This window comes from Protopterus annectens, chromosome 8.part0, assembly GCF_019279795.1.
Source record: "Protopterus annectens isolate FY-2018-M chromosome 8.part0, PAN1.0, whole genome shotgun sequence".
NCBI lineage: Eukaryota > Metazoa > Chordata > Ceratodontiformes > Protopteridae > Protopterus > Protopterus annectens.
In genome coordinates, this window is record NC_056741.1 from 148,725,266 (window position 1) to 148,740,839 (window position 15,574).

The 15,574-nt window shown below is 43.3% G+C and overlaps 1 protein-coding gene across 1 annotated transcript in view; it reads right to left on the reverse strand.

The window, feature by feature from the left end:
- Window positions 1–15,574, reverse strand: part of LOC122808678 (alpha-2-macroglobulin-like) — a 2,073,303-nt gene that overhangs the window by 520,475 nt on the left and 1,537,254 nt on the right. The window contains exon 14 of the mRNA XM_044079658.1: window positions 7,614–7,829. Coding sequence (XP_043935593.1) covers window positions 7,614–7,829 — 216 coding nt within the window. The remainder of the gene's footprint in view (window positions 1–7,613; window positions 7,830–15,574) is intronic.

Sequence of the window (15,574 nt, forward strand, 5' to 3'; positions counted from 1 at the left end):
TTACTCTAGCTCCAACACCCTAGCCCAAAGGTTCCTAGAATTTATAAACTCAAATGCTATGGAACAACTTGTTACCACTCCCACAAGAGGGGAAAACATACTGGACCTGATCATCACCAACATGGGGACACTATGCTCCAGACCAGAAGTGTATCCCTCACTGGTAAGATCAGACCATAAACTAATCTCACTGGATATTCACATCCCGACCCCATCCCCTGCCCAGAAAACCACAGTGAAAAACTTCTCTAAAGCAAATTTCACATGCCTCAAAACTGAGGCGGAATCCTTCAAAGCCCCCGGGCCTGTGGAAAATACGGCCCAGACCGCAGAATCCTTTATAAACGCATTCTATGAACACCTTCAGGAATGCATGGATCATGCAATCCCAAATAAAACCAAGACCCAATCCTCCAAAGGCAGACGCCCTGTCTGGTGGACCCCAGCCATAAACAAACTATACAATAGAAGGAGGAAGCTACTACATGATAGAGCAAAACCCCAAAAAGGGAAGGCATCTCTGATCAGTATTAGCAAAAAACTACGGGCACTCATAAAATCGTCTAAGGCCAGCTTCGAGAGAAAAATTGCACAGGACACCAAGGATAATCACAAGGCTTTCTTTAGTTATGTTAGGAACCTGGGAGGGAATTCCCAGATATGCTCTGAATTAGTCCAAAATGACAAAAAATACACCGAGCCCACAGACATTGCCAAAATCCTAGCTGACAGGTTCAGTGCAAACTTCTCCCCCCCCTCCCCACCAAAAGGGCAAATATCTATCCCAACAGAGTGCTGCCCCCCTGACATCTCAGATGCTCAGGTAAGAGCCGCCCTCTCCAAAGCAAAAAACACAGCATCAATGGGACCAGATGGTGTCCCGGGCTGCGTCCTACATGAACTCCAAGAAGAGCTAAACCCAAACATAAAACTACTGTTCAATCTTAGCCTTACTACAGGATATGTTCCCAAAGAGTGGTGTACAGCAACAGTGGTCCCTCTCCACAAAGGTGGTGCCTCAACGGATCCTGGAAACTATCGCCCCATAAGCCTGACTAGCTTGGTCTGCAAAGCTATGGAAAGGATCATCATGGACCTCATAAATAAAGATATTGGGGACCTACAGACACTGGATCCTACCCAGTTTGGCTTTGTTAAGGGCAGATCCTGCCTCTTAAACCTGGTCAATTTCTTTGAAACAGTCACCAAGGCCTATGATGAGGGGAAGGTGGTCCACACAGCCTACCTGGACCTCGCAAAAGCCTTCGATACAATACCCCACTCGGGCATTATAGATAAGCTCACCAGCTTAAATATAAACCCCTATGTCACTAGATGGGTTGCAAACTGGCTCAAGGACAGAACCCGCATGGTTAGAATTGCTGGCGCCATGTCAGACGCCAAACCAGTTACAAGTGGCATCTCACAAGGCTCAGTCCTGGGACCTCTCTTGTTCGGTATATATTTCTCGGCGGTACAGGCCAACACGGAAGGACTGTGGCTGACCAAGTTCGCAGATGACTGCAAACTGGGCGCCATAATCAACTCTCCAGCCGACACAAGCATCCTCCAAAAGGGCCTCATAGAAACAGACAACTGGTGCCATAGCCATGGCCTCAAGCTAAACGCCAAAAAGTGTATAGTCATCCCCTTTGGCAAAAACAAAGTGCCCACAAATTACTACATAGGTGGTAATCCATTAAGTACAGAAGATGTCATTAGGGACCTGGGGACCCAAGTTGATAGCAATCTCTCATTTGACAACCACGTGGCCAAAGTGGTTAGAAAAACATTTTATATAGCCCACCTAATCATGAAGGGATTCACATCTAGATCAGGGGAGGTCATCGTGCCTCTTTACTCATCCTCATCAGGCCCATAATTGAGTACAATGCCTTTTGGGATGTACCTTACCAGATACCTGCAGCAACTGGAAAGGCCCCAAAAGTACCTCACCAAGAGGATCAAAGGGCTCAAACAGATGCCATATGCTGCCCGGTTAAAGAAACTCCAGCTCTACTCAGTGGCATACCGCCTGCTCAGAGGCGATCTGTGCCTGACATATAAAGCCATGTCCAACCCGGAATTAATGGACATGCTGCACCTCAGAAAATCCAAATCCCATCGAGCTACTGGCTCGAAGACTTGAACCTCAGCACTGAAATAAATAGGACATGCTGGAGGGACAGATTCATAACCCAGAGGCTCCCTTCACTCTGGAATAAAATCCCAGTCCAGGTTAGGCAGAGTCCCACATTGACTCTCTTCAAGAGGAATCTTGATGAGTGGATAGGAGATCGTAGGTTTACCCCGGCTATCACTTCTGTGTCACTGTTAGACAGAGGCACAGTATACTAACCTCAAAAAAGGCATAGCAAAATTAATTTAAAATGGGTGGCGAAAGCCAAACACACTCTGGCTAGGCTTATAAATGCCCTAGGGCAGATAGCCTAGTATGAACCTATGAACCTAAGTGATCCCTGGGGTGAATTTCCTATCTCCCATCCAATCATCAAGATTTTTCTTGAAGAGTGCTAATGAGGAGCTTTGTTTGATATAGATAGGTAGTTTGTTCCAGAGTATTGAAAGTCTCTGGGACAGGAATCTATCCCTCCAGCATGTTCTGTTTATTGTGGTGACAAGGTTTAGGTCTCTAGAGCATGTAGCTCGGAGGGACTAGGATTTCTTTAAGTGGAGCATGCCCAAAAGCTTTGGGTGTGACATAGCTTTGTGTATTAGGCAGAGATCGCCTCTGAGTAGGCGATATGCGACAGAGTAAAGCTGCAGTTTTTTGAGATGGTCTGCATAGGGCATCTATTTGAGGCCAGTAATCCTCTTTGTGAGGTATTTCTGCGGCCTTTCCAGTTGTTGTAGATTTCTTGAGAGGTACATACCAAAAGGGGCGTTGTACTCTATAATGGGTCTGATGAGTAGAGGGGAACAATGACCTCTTTTTTCCTGGATGAGAAACCTTTTGTGATGAGGTGTGCCACGTAGTAGGATTTCCTGACTACTGTGGTGATGTGATTATCAAAGGAGAGACTACTGTCACCTGTGTCCCAAGGTCTCTTATCACACTTTTGGTGTTAAGTAGACTACCTTCTAGGTGGTAATTCATGGGTACAGAATTTTACCAAAAGGGATGACAATGCACTTTTTGGCATTGAGCTTGAGGCCATGGCTTTGACACCAGGCATCTATCTCAGTGAGGCCCTTTTGTAGGATGTCCACATCTTTTGGAGTTTTGATTATGGCTCCTAGTTTGCAGTCATCTGCGACCTTCGTTAACCAAAGACCTTCTGTGTTAGCCTGTACTTCAGAGAAGTAGATACCAAAAAGGAGAGGACCCAGGACTGAATCCTGTGGTACTCCACATGTCACTGGTCTGAAGTTGGATTTGGAGTATGCTACTTTCACAGTGTGGGTTCTGTCAGTGAGCCAGTTGGCAACCCATCTTGTGACATAGGGATTTATACCCAGTTTAGTGAGTTTATCTATAATTCCAGAGTGGGGGATGGTGTTGAAAGCCTTGGTGAGACCTAGATAGGCTGTGTGAATCACCTTACCCTAATCTACGGCTTTGGTGACCGTTTCAAAGAAGTCTATTAGGTTTAGGAGACATGATCTGCCTTTTACAAACCCAAACTGGGTGGGGTCCAGAGTTTGGAGATTACCAATGTCATTGTTTATAAGTTCCATGATGATACATTCTATAGCCTTGCAGACCAGGCTCGTCAGGCTAATGGGGAAGTAGTTTCCGGGCTCCGTGGTGGCTCCCCCTTTGTGGAGTGGGATAACCATCGTCGTGCGCCATTTAGTGGGCACATAGCCTGAGGTGAGGCTATGACTGAACATGGTACTAAGGCGGGGTGCCAGTTCATTCTGTAGTTCATGTAGAACGCAGCCTGGGATGTTGTCAGGTCCCACGAATGCTGTGTTCTTGGCTTTGGAGAGTGTTTTTTTTTACCTGTGCAGCCATGATTACAGGAACTTTGCATTCTTCTGGCATAGAGATGGGCTCTTTAGGGGATGAGAGGGGGGTAAAGTTAGCACTGAACCTATCTGCCAGGATGTTGGCAATATCAGTTGGTTCTGTATATTTAGTGTCATTGTGCTGTAACTTAGAGCAGATCTGAGTGTTGCCATTGAGATTCTTGACATAACTAAAGAATGCTTTGTGGGTGTCTTTAGAGTCAGTGGCGATTTTGTTTTCATAACTAGCTTTGGAGGATTTTATGAGGAATCTCAGCTTCCTACTGAGGCTGACCAGGGAGTTCCTCCAATCATGGGATTTTCTCTTTTTTGCAACAGTTTCTTTCTTCTATTGTAGAGTTTGTTTATGGCAGGGGACCACCAGATTGGCTCCCTATTTTTGGAGGTTAGCATCTTGGTTCTGTTAGGGATTGCACGATCCATGCATTCGTGTAAGTGCTTATAAAGTGCATTTGTGTAGGATTCAGCAGTCATACCTCTATTGTCCGTCAGCATGGGTGTCATGAAGTTTGCCACTTCTGTCTTAAGAAGCACGAAGTTGGCTTTGGAGAATTTTTTTACGGTGGTTTCCCTAATGGGGGGTGGAGGAGGGATGTGGATGTCTAGGGTGATTAGCTTGTGGTCGGATCTGACCAACAAAGAACTGACCTCTGGTGTGGAGCACCTGTTGCCCATGTTGGTAATAACCAGGTCTAGGATATTGCTGCCCCTGGTGGGGGTGTGGATAAGTTGATCCAAGGCATTGGAATTTATGAATTCCAGAAAATGTTGAGCACAAGATTTGGTACATGAGTAATTTTCCCAGTTAATGGTGGGGTAGTTGAAATCGCCCATTATTAGGGTGTTAGGTTGTACCCTAATATTTTCCAGTGTATCAAGAAATGAGGAGTGGGAATCCTGGGGCATGGTGGGGGATGTGTAGCAAGCTACAATTTGAATTGCGGTCTTGCCCAGAGTTAATTGCACTTGGATAATCTCTGATGCATTATGCTGAGCAACTACCCTGGAGGTGTGGATATCCTTAATGAATATGGACACACCTTCGTCTTTAGTGTTTCGGTCCAGGTTAGGTGGCCGAAATGTGTGGTATGAATTATAGCCTGATAATGCAGGGGTACTCTCTGGAGCCTTGAACCAGGTCTCTGTCACTGCGCAGATGTCAATGTTCTCCATTTTAAGGAGTGCCTCGAGTGAGTGCATTTTGAGGTTTAGACTTCTAGCATTGAGTAGCAATACCCTCAGATTTTGCTTGCTTGTACCTGTTACAGTGGTGAATTTGTCATTTGAACCTTGCCTAAAAAAGGCACTATAGGGGTGGCTAGAGCCTTAGCCAGTATCTGGAATCCCAGAGGTGACAGGTGCAGGCCATCTCTGGCAAAGCATCGTGGTTTGTCGATTATGTCATCCCAGGCAGACAGATACTGAATCCCCTTAGAATGGCACCAGAAGCTTAGCCAATTGTTGAAGTCAATCATTTTGTCCTTGTACTGTGGAATCATTCTGGGTGATGGCAGAATGCTACTTAGGGCTAGGGTCATACCTGCCTGGGCTACAAGATCGGACAGCTCCTCCATGTCCCTTTTCATGTAGTCCAGGGAGGTACGTCTCAGGTCATACACACCAACATGGACAATGACAGAGTCATATTTGTACTTGTTGTGGAGTGACCTGAGCGCATGCATTATGTGGCGGATCCTGGCACCTGACAGGCGAGCTGACAGTAACTGTCTCCTTGTTTAGCCTGATGAGTGGAACATCAGTGTTCCTGACTATAGAGTCACCTATGACTAGAGTGTTAGGTACGTTGTTATGCTTTATGGGCTGTGGTTGAGTGGCACACTGAGTTTGTGGGCTATGTGTCATTTGGGTTGTGTTGTGGGGTGGAGGTTGCTTGTGTTTCTGCTTTGGAGGTTCCTGTTGCTTGGGCAGGTTTTTACTGAGAGCCTCCGTGAATGTAGGTGTGTGTTTCTATTTGTGTGTTTTGGTGGTGTAGGTTTTGAGGGACTATGTGATGAGTGTGGTGTGGTGCAAGTGTTTACCTTCTCCTCTTGACTATCTAGTCCAGTCTTGAGTGAAAAGAGCTTTGCTTCCAGTTTGGCTATATAAGTGCATCTCTCACAGGTTGTAGTGTTGGGTGGTAGGAGGAGAGGGTTGTCTGTATACATGAGACAATTACTGCATTTCCCCAAGATGCCCAGATTCATCAGGTAGACAGAAGAAAACACCGGGAGCTGACCCTTAGACATGCCTGGATAGATGCTTATTTGTTAAGTACTAGAAACTGTCTTCCTCTAGACAAGTGAGGAAAGATGAGTGTTGTAGTCATTTGTAGCTTATTTAGTGCTTACAATGAGTACTGAACAAGTGCTGAGATCAAAGAAACAGACTTGAGTGCTGAAACTAAAAAAACTTGCTAGTTCTAAGAAACAAAATTAAGCTAGAAGGCTTCCCTCCAACAAAAAAAGGCTTGGGGGCTCAGAAGCCCACAAACGGTCCTGGACACAGCAAATCTGTATCCAGACTAGACTACCCACAGGAAAGGCAGGAAACAAGCTTAGATTTTTTTTTTTTTTTTTAAAGTGGAAAGAAAGAAAGGAGATGCAGAAACTAAGTGGACTGGCCTTCTCAGATGTTCTCCCTGTATTAGGTAGAATGAACTAATGACACTAGACTGGGAGGAGTGTCCCAGATCAAATTTACAGTAGGGGCGGCTAACTGCAAAGCCACCAACTATAAGAACAGCATACAAATAGGGAGGAAGGGTGGGAAACAAACTGCAGAAATGTTTCTCACAGCAGAAAGCAGCAGTGAGCCTTTAAATGAAAGTTTTAAACAGATAAATGAGCCTCTAGAGAAAGCTTTTAATTGCAAACACGTTATATGACACTCTACTTGGCAGGAGATCAGAATCAAGCAACCCAAACAGATGCTTAATAAAAGTGGAAAATTTCCAGTTAATACCTCACACACAGTGAAACTAGCTAGAAAAGTATGCAGTAGACAAAGTGCTATGAATAACTTGAAAAAATAAGCAAAAAAAACAGGATACTTAATGTTATATATTATAGATCCGAGTTTGCTCAGTGTCTTTCCTTCCAAATGTAACTTAATTCTATGGACAAAGGTACAGTATGGAGGCAACAGGTGAGGGAAGCCTTCATGGTGACACAGTGTATGTACAGGTGCCCAATGAAGAATTGCTCATTACAGAGAAAAGGATTCCTTTGTATTATCAGAAGAATACATAGCACTTTGCTGTCTTTGCAAGAACTTAGCACTGAAAGGAGCAAAACTGAAAGCTTATAAGATAATAACAGTACCATTACGTATTTAGATTTTATCTTATGGTACAGGAAAGATAAGTGGTACCTCAAGAACCCATACAAATTTATCACCTACTGAACTCATCATGTCAACTCAAATATATTCTAACCTTATCGTTGCTAGTTTATGTTAGAAGACAGCTCATCATGGCAACATTGTTAGAAACAAGCCACCCGTTTAGGTGCCCTAAAGACTCATTGGGTCTTAAAAGGTAGCTTTATTAAAAGCATTAGGATATTTATTTTAACTAAAAAAAGAACACATATATCACCTGGAAACATTATTACATTACCAACCTGGAAAAGTATACATCCTTCTCCATTGATTTCAGCTGTATAGTTTCTAGGAATATCTGTCAGAGCTATTCGCTGAAGGAGTAGGCGGTTGTCTTTGTTTACCTCAAAATGTCCCACCAAATTCTCCTTAGACTTGATCTTTATTGTGATATGACCTTTCTCACTATATGTCAGCCCGCCATATTTGGAAAGAGCTTGAAGGGCCACGACTGTGTCCTGAAACAGAGGGAAAACATTTTAATCAACTATTAAACTTAAAACAAATGTTATGAAACCACCTGTAATACACATTTCCTATCTTTGTTAATGAGTCAAGGCTGCTTAATTTTTCCTCAGTTACAATCATAACCAGAACAATTAGCTGGACTTTCATATTTTGGAATTTTAATTTAAAACACCCTTTTGCAGTGTGTCACATCTTTATAAACAGTAGCAAACATAGGATGAAAATGTTACTCTATGTGCATAAAGAAGGCATATTTCCAAGAGGGCCAAGTAAAATATTAGTGTGCTGAACAAGTGAAATGTTCAGCTGATTAAACTGGATCATTAAATGTTGGGATGCCAAGTATGTCTTTAGGTAGTGAGACAGTTAAGGACGTAGTACACGTAGAGGGAATATTGCCTCCCTTTGTCAAATGTCTAACTTGCTTTTATTGTTATTTCGTCTAAGTTCTGTCCATGTCTGCAAAGAAATGCTCAAATGTCACTGCATTTATTTGTAAACTCTGTGATTAGATGACCTTTGTTATCTGTGCTTAAATTTTCTTTCTAACTTCTAACTGATGCAATAAATAAAAAAGTCAACAGATAATTTTTAGCTTGTTTGTGAATAAACATTTATTAAAAAAATTGCCTCTTTAAAAGTTAAGAGAGGATTATGCTACTTGCAGCTAAGTTTTTAAAGGCCTAAAGCATTCAACCCAACAACACTTGAATCCCCAGAATGCCTGAAACTGAACTGACACTAACAGACCTCTCAACCAATTGGGGACAAATTTCAAGAGAGTCAGGGACAAGTCAAGAAAAAATCAGGGACACTTTTAAAATATTAGTGCTATTAACTTGAAACATTGACAGAATCAGAGCATATGAATTAATACACATTTTCTGAAGTAAAAGAAGTTTATAACTCTTAATTATTGTCATTATTCATTAAGTGTAATTCACCACCTTTCCTCCAAAAGTCACTAGTTTTAGGAGGGATTAAGAGGGACAGAGTTAAAATTTGAGTCAAAATCAGGGACAGTTGAGAGGTATGGACACTAAACTGACAATCCCTCAATATCACAAAATAGGCAGTGAAAACTGTTCTAATCTGAACACAAGCATCCTGAGTTTAAACAATGTTAAATAATATGTCTGCAAAGTGTTACTATTGGGGTTAGAGTTATGGTTTGGATAAGAATTAGGGTTAGGGATAGGGTTAGCTTTGTCCCCCTGCACCACCTTACTCATATGTGGTAACCTGACCCTAACTCTGTAATCTGAATAACACTAACCCTAACCCTAAACAAGAAGCACACACCTTACAATAACCATATCCCCAACCCTAGCTTTAAATCTATCCCTAATACTAATACTACCATACACACACAAACATGCATACACATGCACAAACACATACACACTCGTGCACATACACACAGTCACACTCTGAATACCAAAACACATGGTAGTTCTGAATGTTTCAAAACACAAATATACAGGCAGTCACATTGAGAATACTGAACATTTGGTAATTCTAGGCATTTCAACATTTTGACACACACTCAATTCTAAATTGTGAGATTATGCACTTAGAATTGCTTTCTTCAGTAGAAAGTCTTCAGTCTAGTGATATAAACTTGAGTCCTTAAACCTCATAGCACATATTTACATACAGTCTCCTCCATTCAATTTCCATTTCAAAATTTTTTTCAGAAAAAAAAATTTACTTTATCTACTGAACGCGCAGTCCAGAACTTTCTCCTTCTAATCTAGTAGTTGGGTGGCGCACTGGTGCAGCGGTTAACATTGTCACCTCACAGAAAGAGATTCTCTGATTCAATTCTCGGCTGGGTTGCCTTCAGTGTGGAGTCTGCATGTCCTCCCTTCATCCGTGAGGGTTTCCTCCCCCAGTTCCAAATGTATGTGCATGGAGAGTTTCTCCCTAAGCCTCTGCTGTAAATAGGCTTTCTCCTAGTTGGACCTTCCCAGTCAACAAATGTTAAATAAATAAAATAAAATAAATAAAAAGTACTGAAGTACCATGGAACTTAGAACTCCAAGCACCACAACTCTTACAATATTCTAGCAAGACAGAGGGACTCCAAAATGGCCAGTTTCAATAAAAAAATTTTATTGTCAAAACCACAAGCGCTTGTGGTGTCGACAATAAAAGTTTTTTATTGAAACTGGTTGTTTTGGAGTCCCTCCGTCTTGCTGGATTAATTTTTTGGTTTTCTTTACTGGGACTTCTTTACCAGAAAGGGTTGGTATTTGTATTGGTTCTGTTTATACTTATTCTGTTACCAAACAATGATTGGAGTACATACTGTTCTCTCTTGCAACCAGTTAGTAATCATACCTCCCTTCCAAAAGCTATGGATGGTGTGTCTAGCCATCATCCTGGCTCTGGAATCAGTGATTTGCTTGGTTCATGTGTATAATTTATACTTTTGTTGTGAAATTAAACCAGACAAATTCAACCATTTAATAAATGTAATGTATTGGGCAAACACTTGTCAGCACAAGGCTTCCAAAAAAGTGAATCACTGTTGCATGATAATGTGAATGTGCACGAGTGCTGCTCAGATTAAGTCAGACTTGTTCATGTATTGCATAAGGAAGTGATCTGCTCCTGACCCTTTTCCAGTCATGATCTGGGCCAGAATGCATATATTACAGAGAAAACACCATTTAGTACAACGCTTAGCTAATCTACAATAATAATACCTAAAAGCATCTTTAAAGTATTATAATATATCACAATCCTTATAAATGAAAAAAATATACTGTGATTGTGTCAAAATGAGCAAATCACCCAGAGCCCGTAAGTTGGAAGTTGCTGTATGCAGGCAATGTGGCATTACAAGCAGACTGAATATAAACTTCAGCAAATGATTGGGGAATGGAATGCAAAACTAAGGACATATTGGATGAAATGAGTACAAACAAGATAGCTGTTATGGTAGCAAACTGCAAACTCAGAAGAAGCTGGAAACTGACATAGAAGGAAAACAGAGGAATAGGTTAATAGCTTTAAGTATCTGATAGAGGTGGATGTAGAGAAAGGAAGGATGACTAAGGAGGTCAAACCTAGAGGATTAAAGAGGCTGCAGCCAACTGGCAGACAGTGTTAGGGGTAGTGTGTGTTACAGAAGAATGACAAAGAAGGTGAAGCGTAAGGTGTACAAGAAAGTGATGCAATCAGCACTACTGTATGATTCAGAAATCTGGTCAGTGAAGACAGAGCAGTTGAGGAAGCTAGAAGTGATAAAGAGTAAGTGCCTAAGATGGGTAGTACGATGGACACTGCTGGACAGATGAAGAAATGAGGACATCAAAGCAGAAGCCAAAAACAAAGAGGACAGCTTAAGGTGGTTTCGGAACATGTGCAAGAAAGCAGAAGACAATTTGGTGAAGAAGATTTGGGAGAGATATCAAGAAAGCAAGAACAAAAGAGGATGTCCAGCTAAAGGATGGACAGATTGCTTGAGGCAGCCCTGCTACAGTTAGGCATGACTGTTGAAGACAGTAGGAGAGTGACACTGAATCGAAAAAGATGGCAAAAGTTGATACAGCCCCCAACATCATGTAAAAAATGAGAAAAAGGGGTTGTTGATGATGATTAAAAATATTATTGTGTACAAAAACAAAATAATTAAAATGCTAGCTGATTTCTTTTATTACAATAAAAAATACATTTAACCATCAACAGTACATTTACAATAAACAGTAAGCATAACATATAACAAAATTAACAAAATGAACAAGGCAGCTCCAATAAAGCTATGGATTCTACCTGCTGTTTATTCTACACAACTATTCATTAGAACTGTAAAATAATAATCAGCTATCCTAGTGTTATTTGTCTGCTCACCTAATTCTGCTTTAGGTCAAATTCAACTTTAACCCTCCCAAGTTCTGTCTAGTTAGTCTTATAGTTTTTGGGGTATCTTCCACAAATAGGATACAGCCATTTGTTCCCAGATTAGGTGTCAGCAAACTTTATACTTCTGTAGGAACTTACAAAGTCTAGGTGTTGACATATCGCTTGATAGCTTCCATTCTGAAGCAATATCCGTCCTTAGCAATAATGAAGAAGCAGGCCAACCAAGCCATTTGTTGAGGCTGCCATCTTTGCAGAGAAAACCTGTCCAGTACAATCCAGATGTTTAGGTTCACTAGGAACCTCTGAACTAAAACTTTCTTGAATAAATAGCCCCAAATTCTATGCCTTATATCAGCTGGAACAACACAATCTATGCGGATACCTAAGGTTATATATTTTGGGGTTCCTATTAGAAAACCGAACGCTTGAAATGTCGATTGTCATATGGTCGACACCATATGATCGACATTTCAAGAGTTCGAAGGTTGAACTTAATGCGCCGTACGGTGCAGAATGGGAGAATTTCCCTTTTCTGCACTGAAGTGCGATCTTGGAGTCGGTATATTTAAGTAGGGGGGTGTGGTGGGTGCAGAGGGGTTTGCCCCCCTACTCGGGGCGTTAAAGTAAGTTGTTTTTTTTTTTTGATGTTTTATTATATATTCGAAGTTTCAAATTTCGATCATATGTTGTCGAACATATGGGATTCGAAGTTTTGAAACTTCGAATGTATAATATAGACCCATCCTTTGTCCATGGTGTGATCAGAAGTAGCCATAATAGATTAAACACACACACACACAGAGACAATGTACTTATACGAGTGATGTACACTTTAAGAAATAAGAAGTTATGTACTCACCATAACGTTCCATCTGAGTAGGTGGCTTCATTTGTCTGCAACCTTTGGGTCTTGGATCCAATATCGGATCCGAGCCGGCAACATATTATACAGCTATGGATCCGAGCTCCTAGCTCCTCCTCTCCCCCATAATCCCCAGCCAACCCCAAATGACCTCAGATCAAGTTTGCCCTCCTACATATACCTGGAAAGGTATCCCAACAGGAAAAAGCAGGATAATACAAACAAAGGTAACTCTTCTGAAGGCCAGGGGGAAGGAGGGGGGATGGTTGCAGACAAATGAAGCCACCTACTCAGATGGAACGTTATGGTGAGTACATAACTTCTTAATCTGGAGTAGGGACTTCATTTGTCAGCAACCTTTGGGACAGAGTCCCCAGCTACCTGAATCTTGGGTGGCCATCATGGAAGGATGTTCCGGAGCACTGCGGAGCCAAAGGATGCTCTCCCTCTGGAAATGACGTCCAGTTTGTAGTGGTTGATAAAGGTATGAGATGAGGCCCAAGTGGCTGCTGAGCAAATATCATCCAACGGAACTCTAGATCTAAAGGCAGCAGAAGTAGATATGGAGCGAGTGGAATGTGCACAGACTCCCTGAGGTGCGGGCCTCCCAGAAGCTTCATAAGCTTGAAGAATACATTGGGAAATCCAGTGTGATAAGGTGACCTTCGAAACGGCTTTACCCAAACTGAATTTGGCAAAGGAAATGAACAGCTGATCAGATTGTCTGTGACCAGCAGTCCTATGAATATAGAAACGCAGCTGCCTGTGCACATCTAAAGAATGCAGCTTGTACTCTCCTTTATTTTGATAATTAGGAAAGAAAACTGGTAGGTTGATGGACTGATTGATATTGGTTTCTGAGGCCACCTTGGGTAGGAAGGAGGGATTGGTCCTGAGGTACACTCTATCCTGATGAAAAACCAAGTAAGGGGGTTTCACAGAAAGGGCTTGAAGTTCCAAAACTCTTTTCGCTGAAGTGATGGCTACCAGGAATGCTGTTTTCCAAGACAAATATTTAAGTTCGGCCAAGGCAGCTGGTTCAAAGGGAGAATCAGTCAAGGCTTGAAGAACTAGTGATAGATCCCAAGGGGGTACGGCTTCTTTGACAGGGGGCCTGAGCAGAAAAGTACCCTTAAGGAAGGTTTTACATAGTTTAGCTGACATCAAAGGACTTGTCTCATGTCCCACATGGTAATGGGAGATGGCTGCCAATTGTACCTTGACTGTCGAACAGCTAGCCCCTTGCTGAAAAGGTCCGGTGAGAAAGTCCAACACGGATGTTAACGGAGCAGTGAAGGGGTCCAAATTATGATGTTCTGCCCAGACGGAAAATCGCCTCCATTTACTGCAGTAAACTTTCCTAGTGGAAGGTTTATGCACTGCCACCAAGATGGCTTTGACTGGTGAAGAGATGCCGGGAGTCCTGACTAAGAGTGGAACTGGAGCAGCCAAGCTGTCAGCTTCAGGTTGTCCAGATTAGGGGTCGGTAAGCCTGATGGATGGTATATCAGATCCGGGCTGGGATCCAGAATCCAGGGAGGATTCACCAAGTGAGACCACAGGTAAGGAAACCAAGTTTGTCGAGGCCAGAATGGGGCACTGAGGATCATTCTGCTCCCCAACCGAGAGGCTTTCTGTAAGAGCTTTAGCATCAGGGGTAGGGGAGGATAGGCATAAAGTAGACCGGGCGGCCAAGCATGCGCTAGAGCGTCTCTCGGGGCTTCCCCTGGTGGTGGAATCAGAGCAAAGAAGCTGTCGCATTTCGTATTTGAGGGAGAGGCAAAGAGATCGCAGCAGGGTTGCCTCCATTTTGCAAATATCCGCTTCGCTACTCGGGAGTTGAGAGACCACTCGTAAGGGGAAAGAATGGTGCGGCTGAGTTTGTCCGCCAGAATGTTGGCCCGTCCCGGAATGTGTGTTGCGATCAGAAAGCGGTTGGTGGAGATCGCCCATTCCCACACCCTCATGGCCTCTCGGCAGAGAGGGTAAGACCTGGTTCCCCCCTGTTTGTTGATGTACCAGACAACTGACATGTTGTCCATCTATATCACAATAGTTCCTACGGGGAGAAGGTTCTGAAGTGCTTGCAACGCTAACAGCACCGCCCTCATCTCCAGAACATTGATATGCAGGGAGGTCTCTGTGTCGTTCCACGTGCCTTGGACTGTTCTGCCTGAGCAATTCCCCCCCACCCGAGGCGAGAAGCGTCCGTGGTCACCGTGACGAGAGGAGGTGAAGCACAGACGGGTCGGCCTGTATGGAGGTCTGGGGACTGGAGCCACCATAACAGGGCCCTCCTGCAAGCCTTGCTGATAGAGATAGGGTGATTGAGGGGAAGAAGCTGAAAAGACCATCGTACTTGGAGGGTCCACTGCAGTACCCTCATATTTAGACGAGCGCATGGAAGAAGCGTTATTGCCGCTGCCATGGAACCCAGCGCACTCAGGACCAATTCCACCGGTGGAGCTTCTGATTGGAGGATGGCCCTGCACATGAAGTCTCAGATTCTGTAGTCATTCCGAAGTGAGGTAGGCTCGCAGACTTCTCGTATCCAATCTGACCCCTATGAACTCTATCACTTGTGTCGGAGCAAGGGAGGATTTGTCCGTGTTGATCGTGATGCCTAACTGGGGGGGCTAGGCGGAGAAAAAAGTCTCTGGCTGAGCAGAGTAGATGCCTTGTTGGGGCGGTCAGGAGCCAATCGTCCAGGTACGGGAAGACCTGCATTCCCTGGAGTCTCAGGTGGGCCGCTATCACTGCTAACACTTTGGTGAACACCCTGGAGGCTGTGGTGAGGCCAAAGGGAAGGACCCTGAACTGATAGTGGCTGGCTCCCAGCTGGAAGTGGAGAAACCTCCTGGATCATCTGTCCATTAAAATGTGGTAGTACGCATCCTTGAGGCCTATTGAGCACATCCAGTCGTTCTCCTGCAAGAGGGAGAGAATGGATTGAAGAGTGACCATTCGGAATTTTTCCTTGGTTACCGACAGATTCAAGAGGGA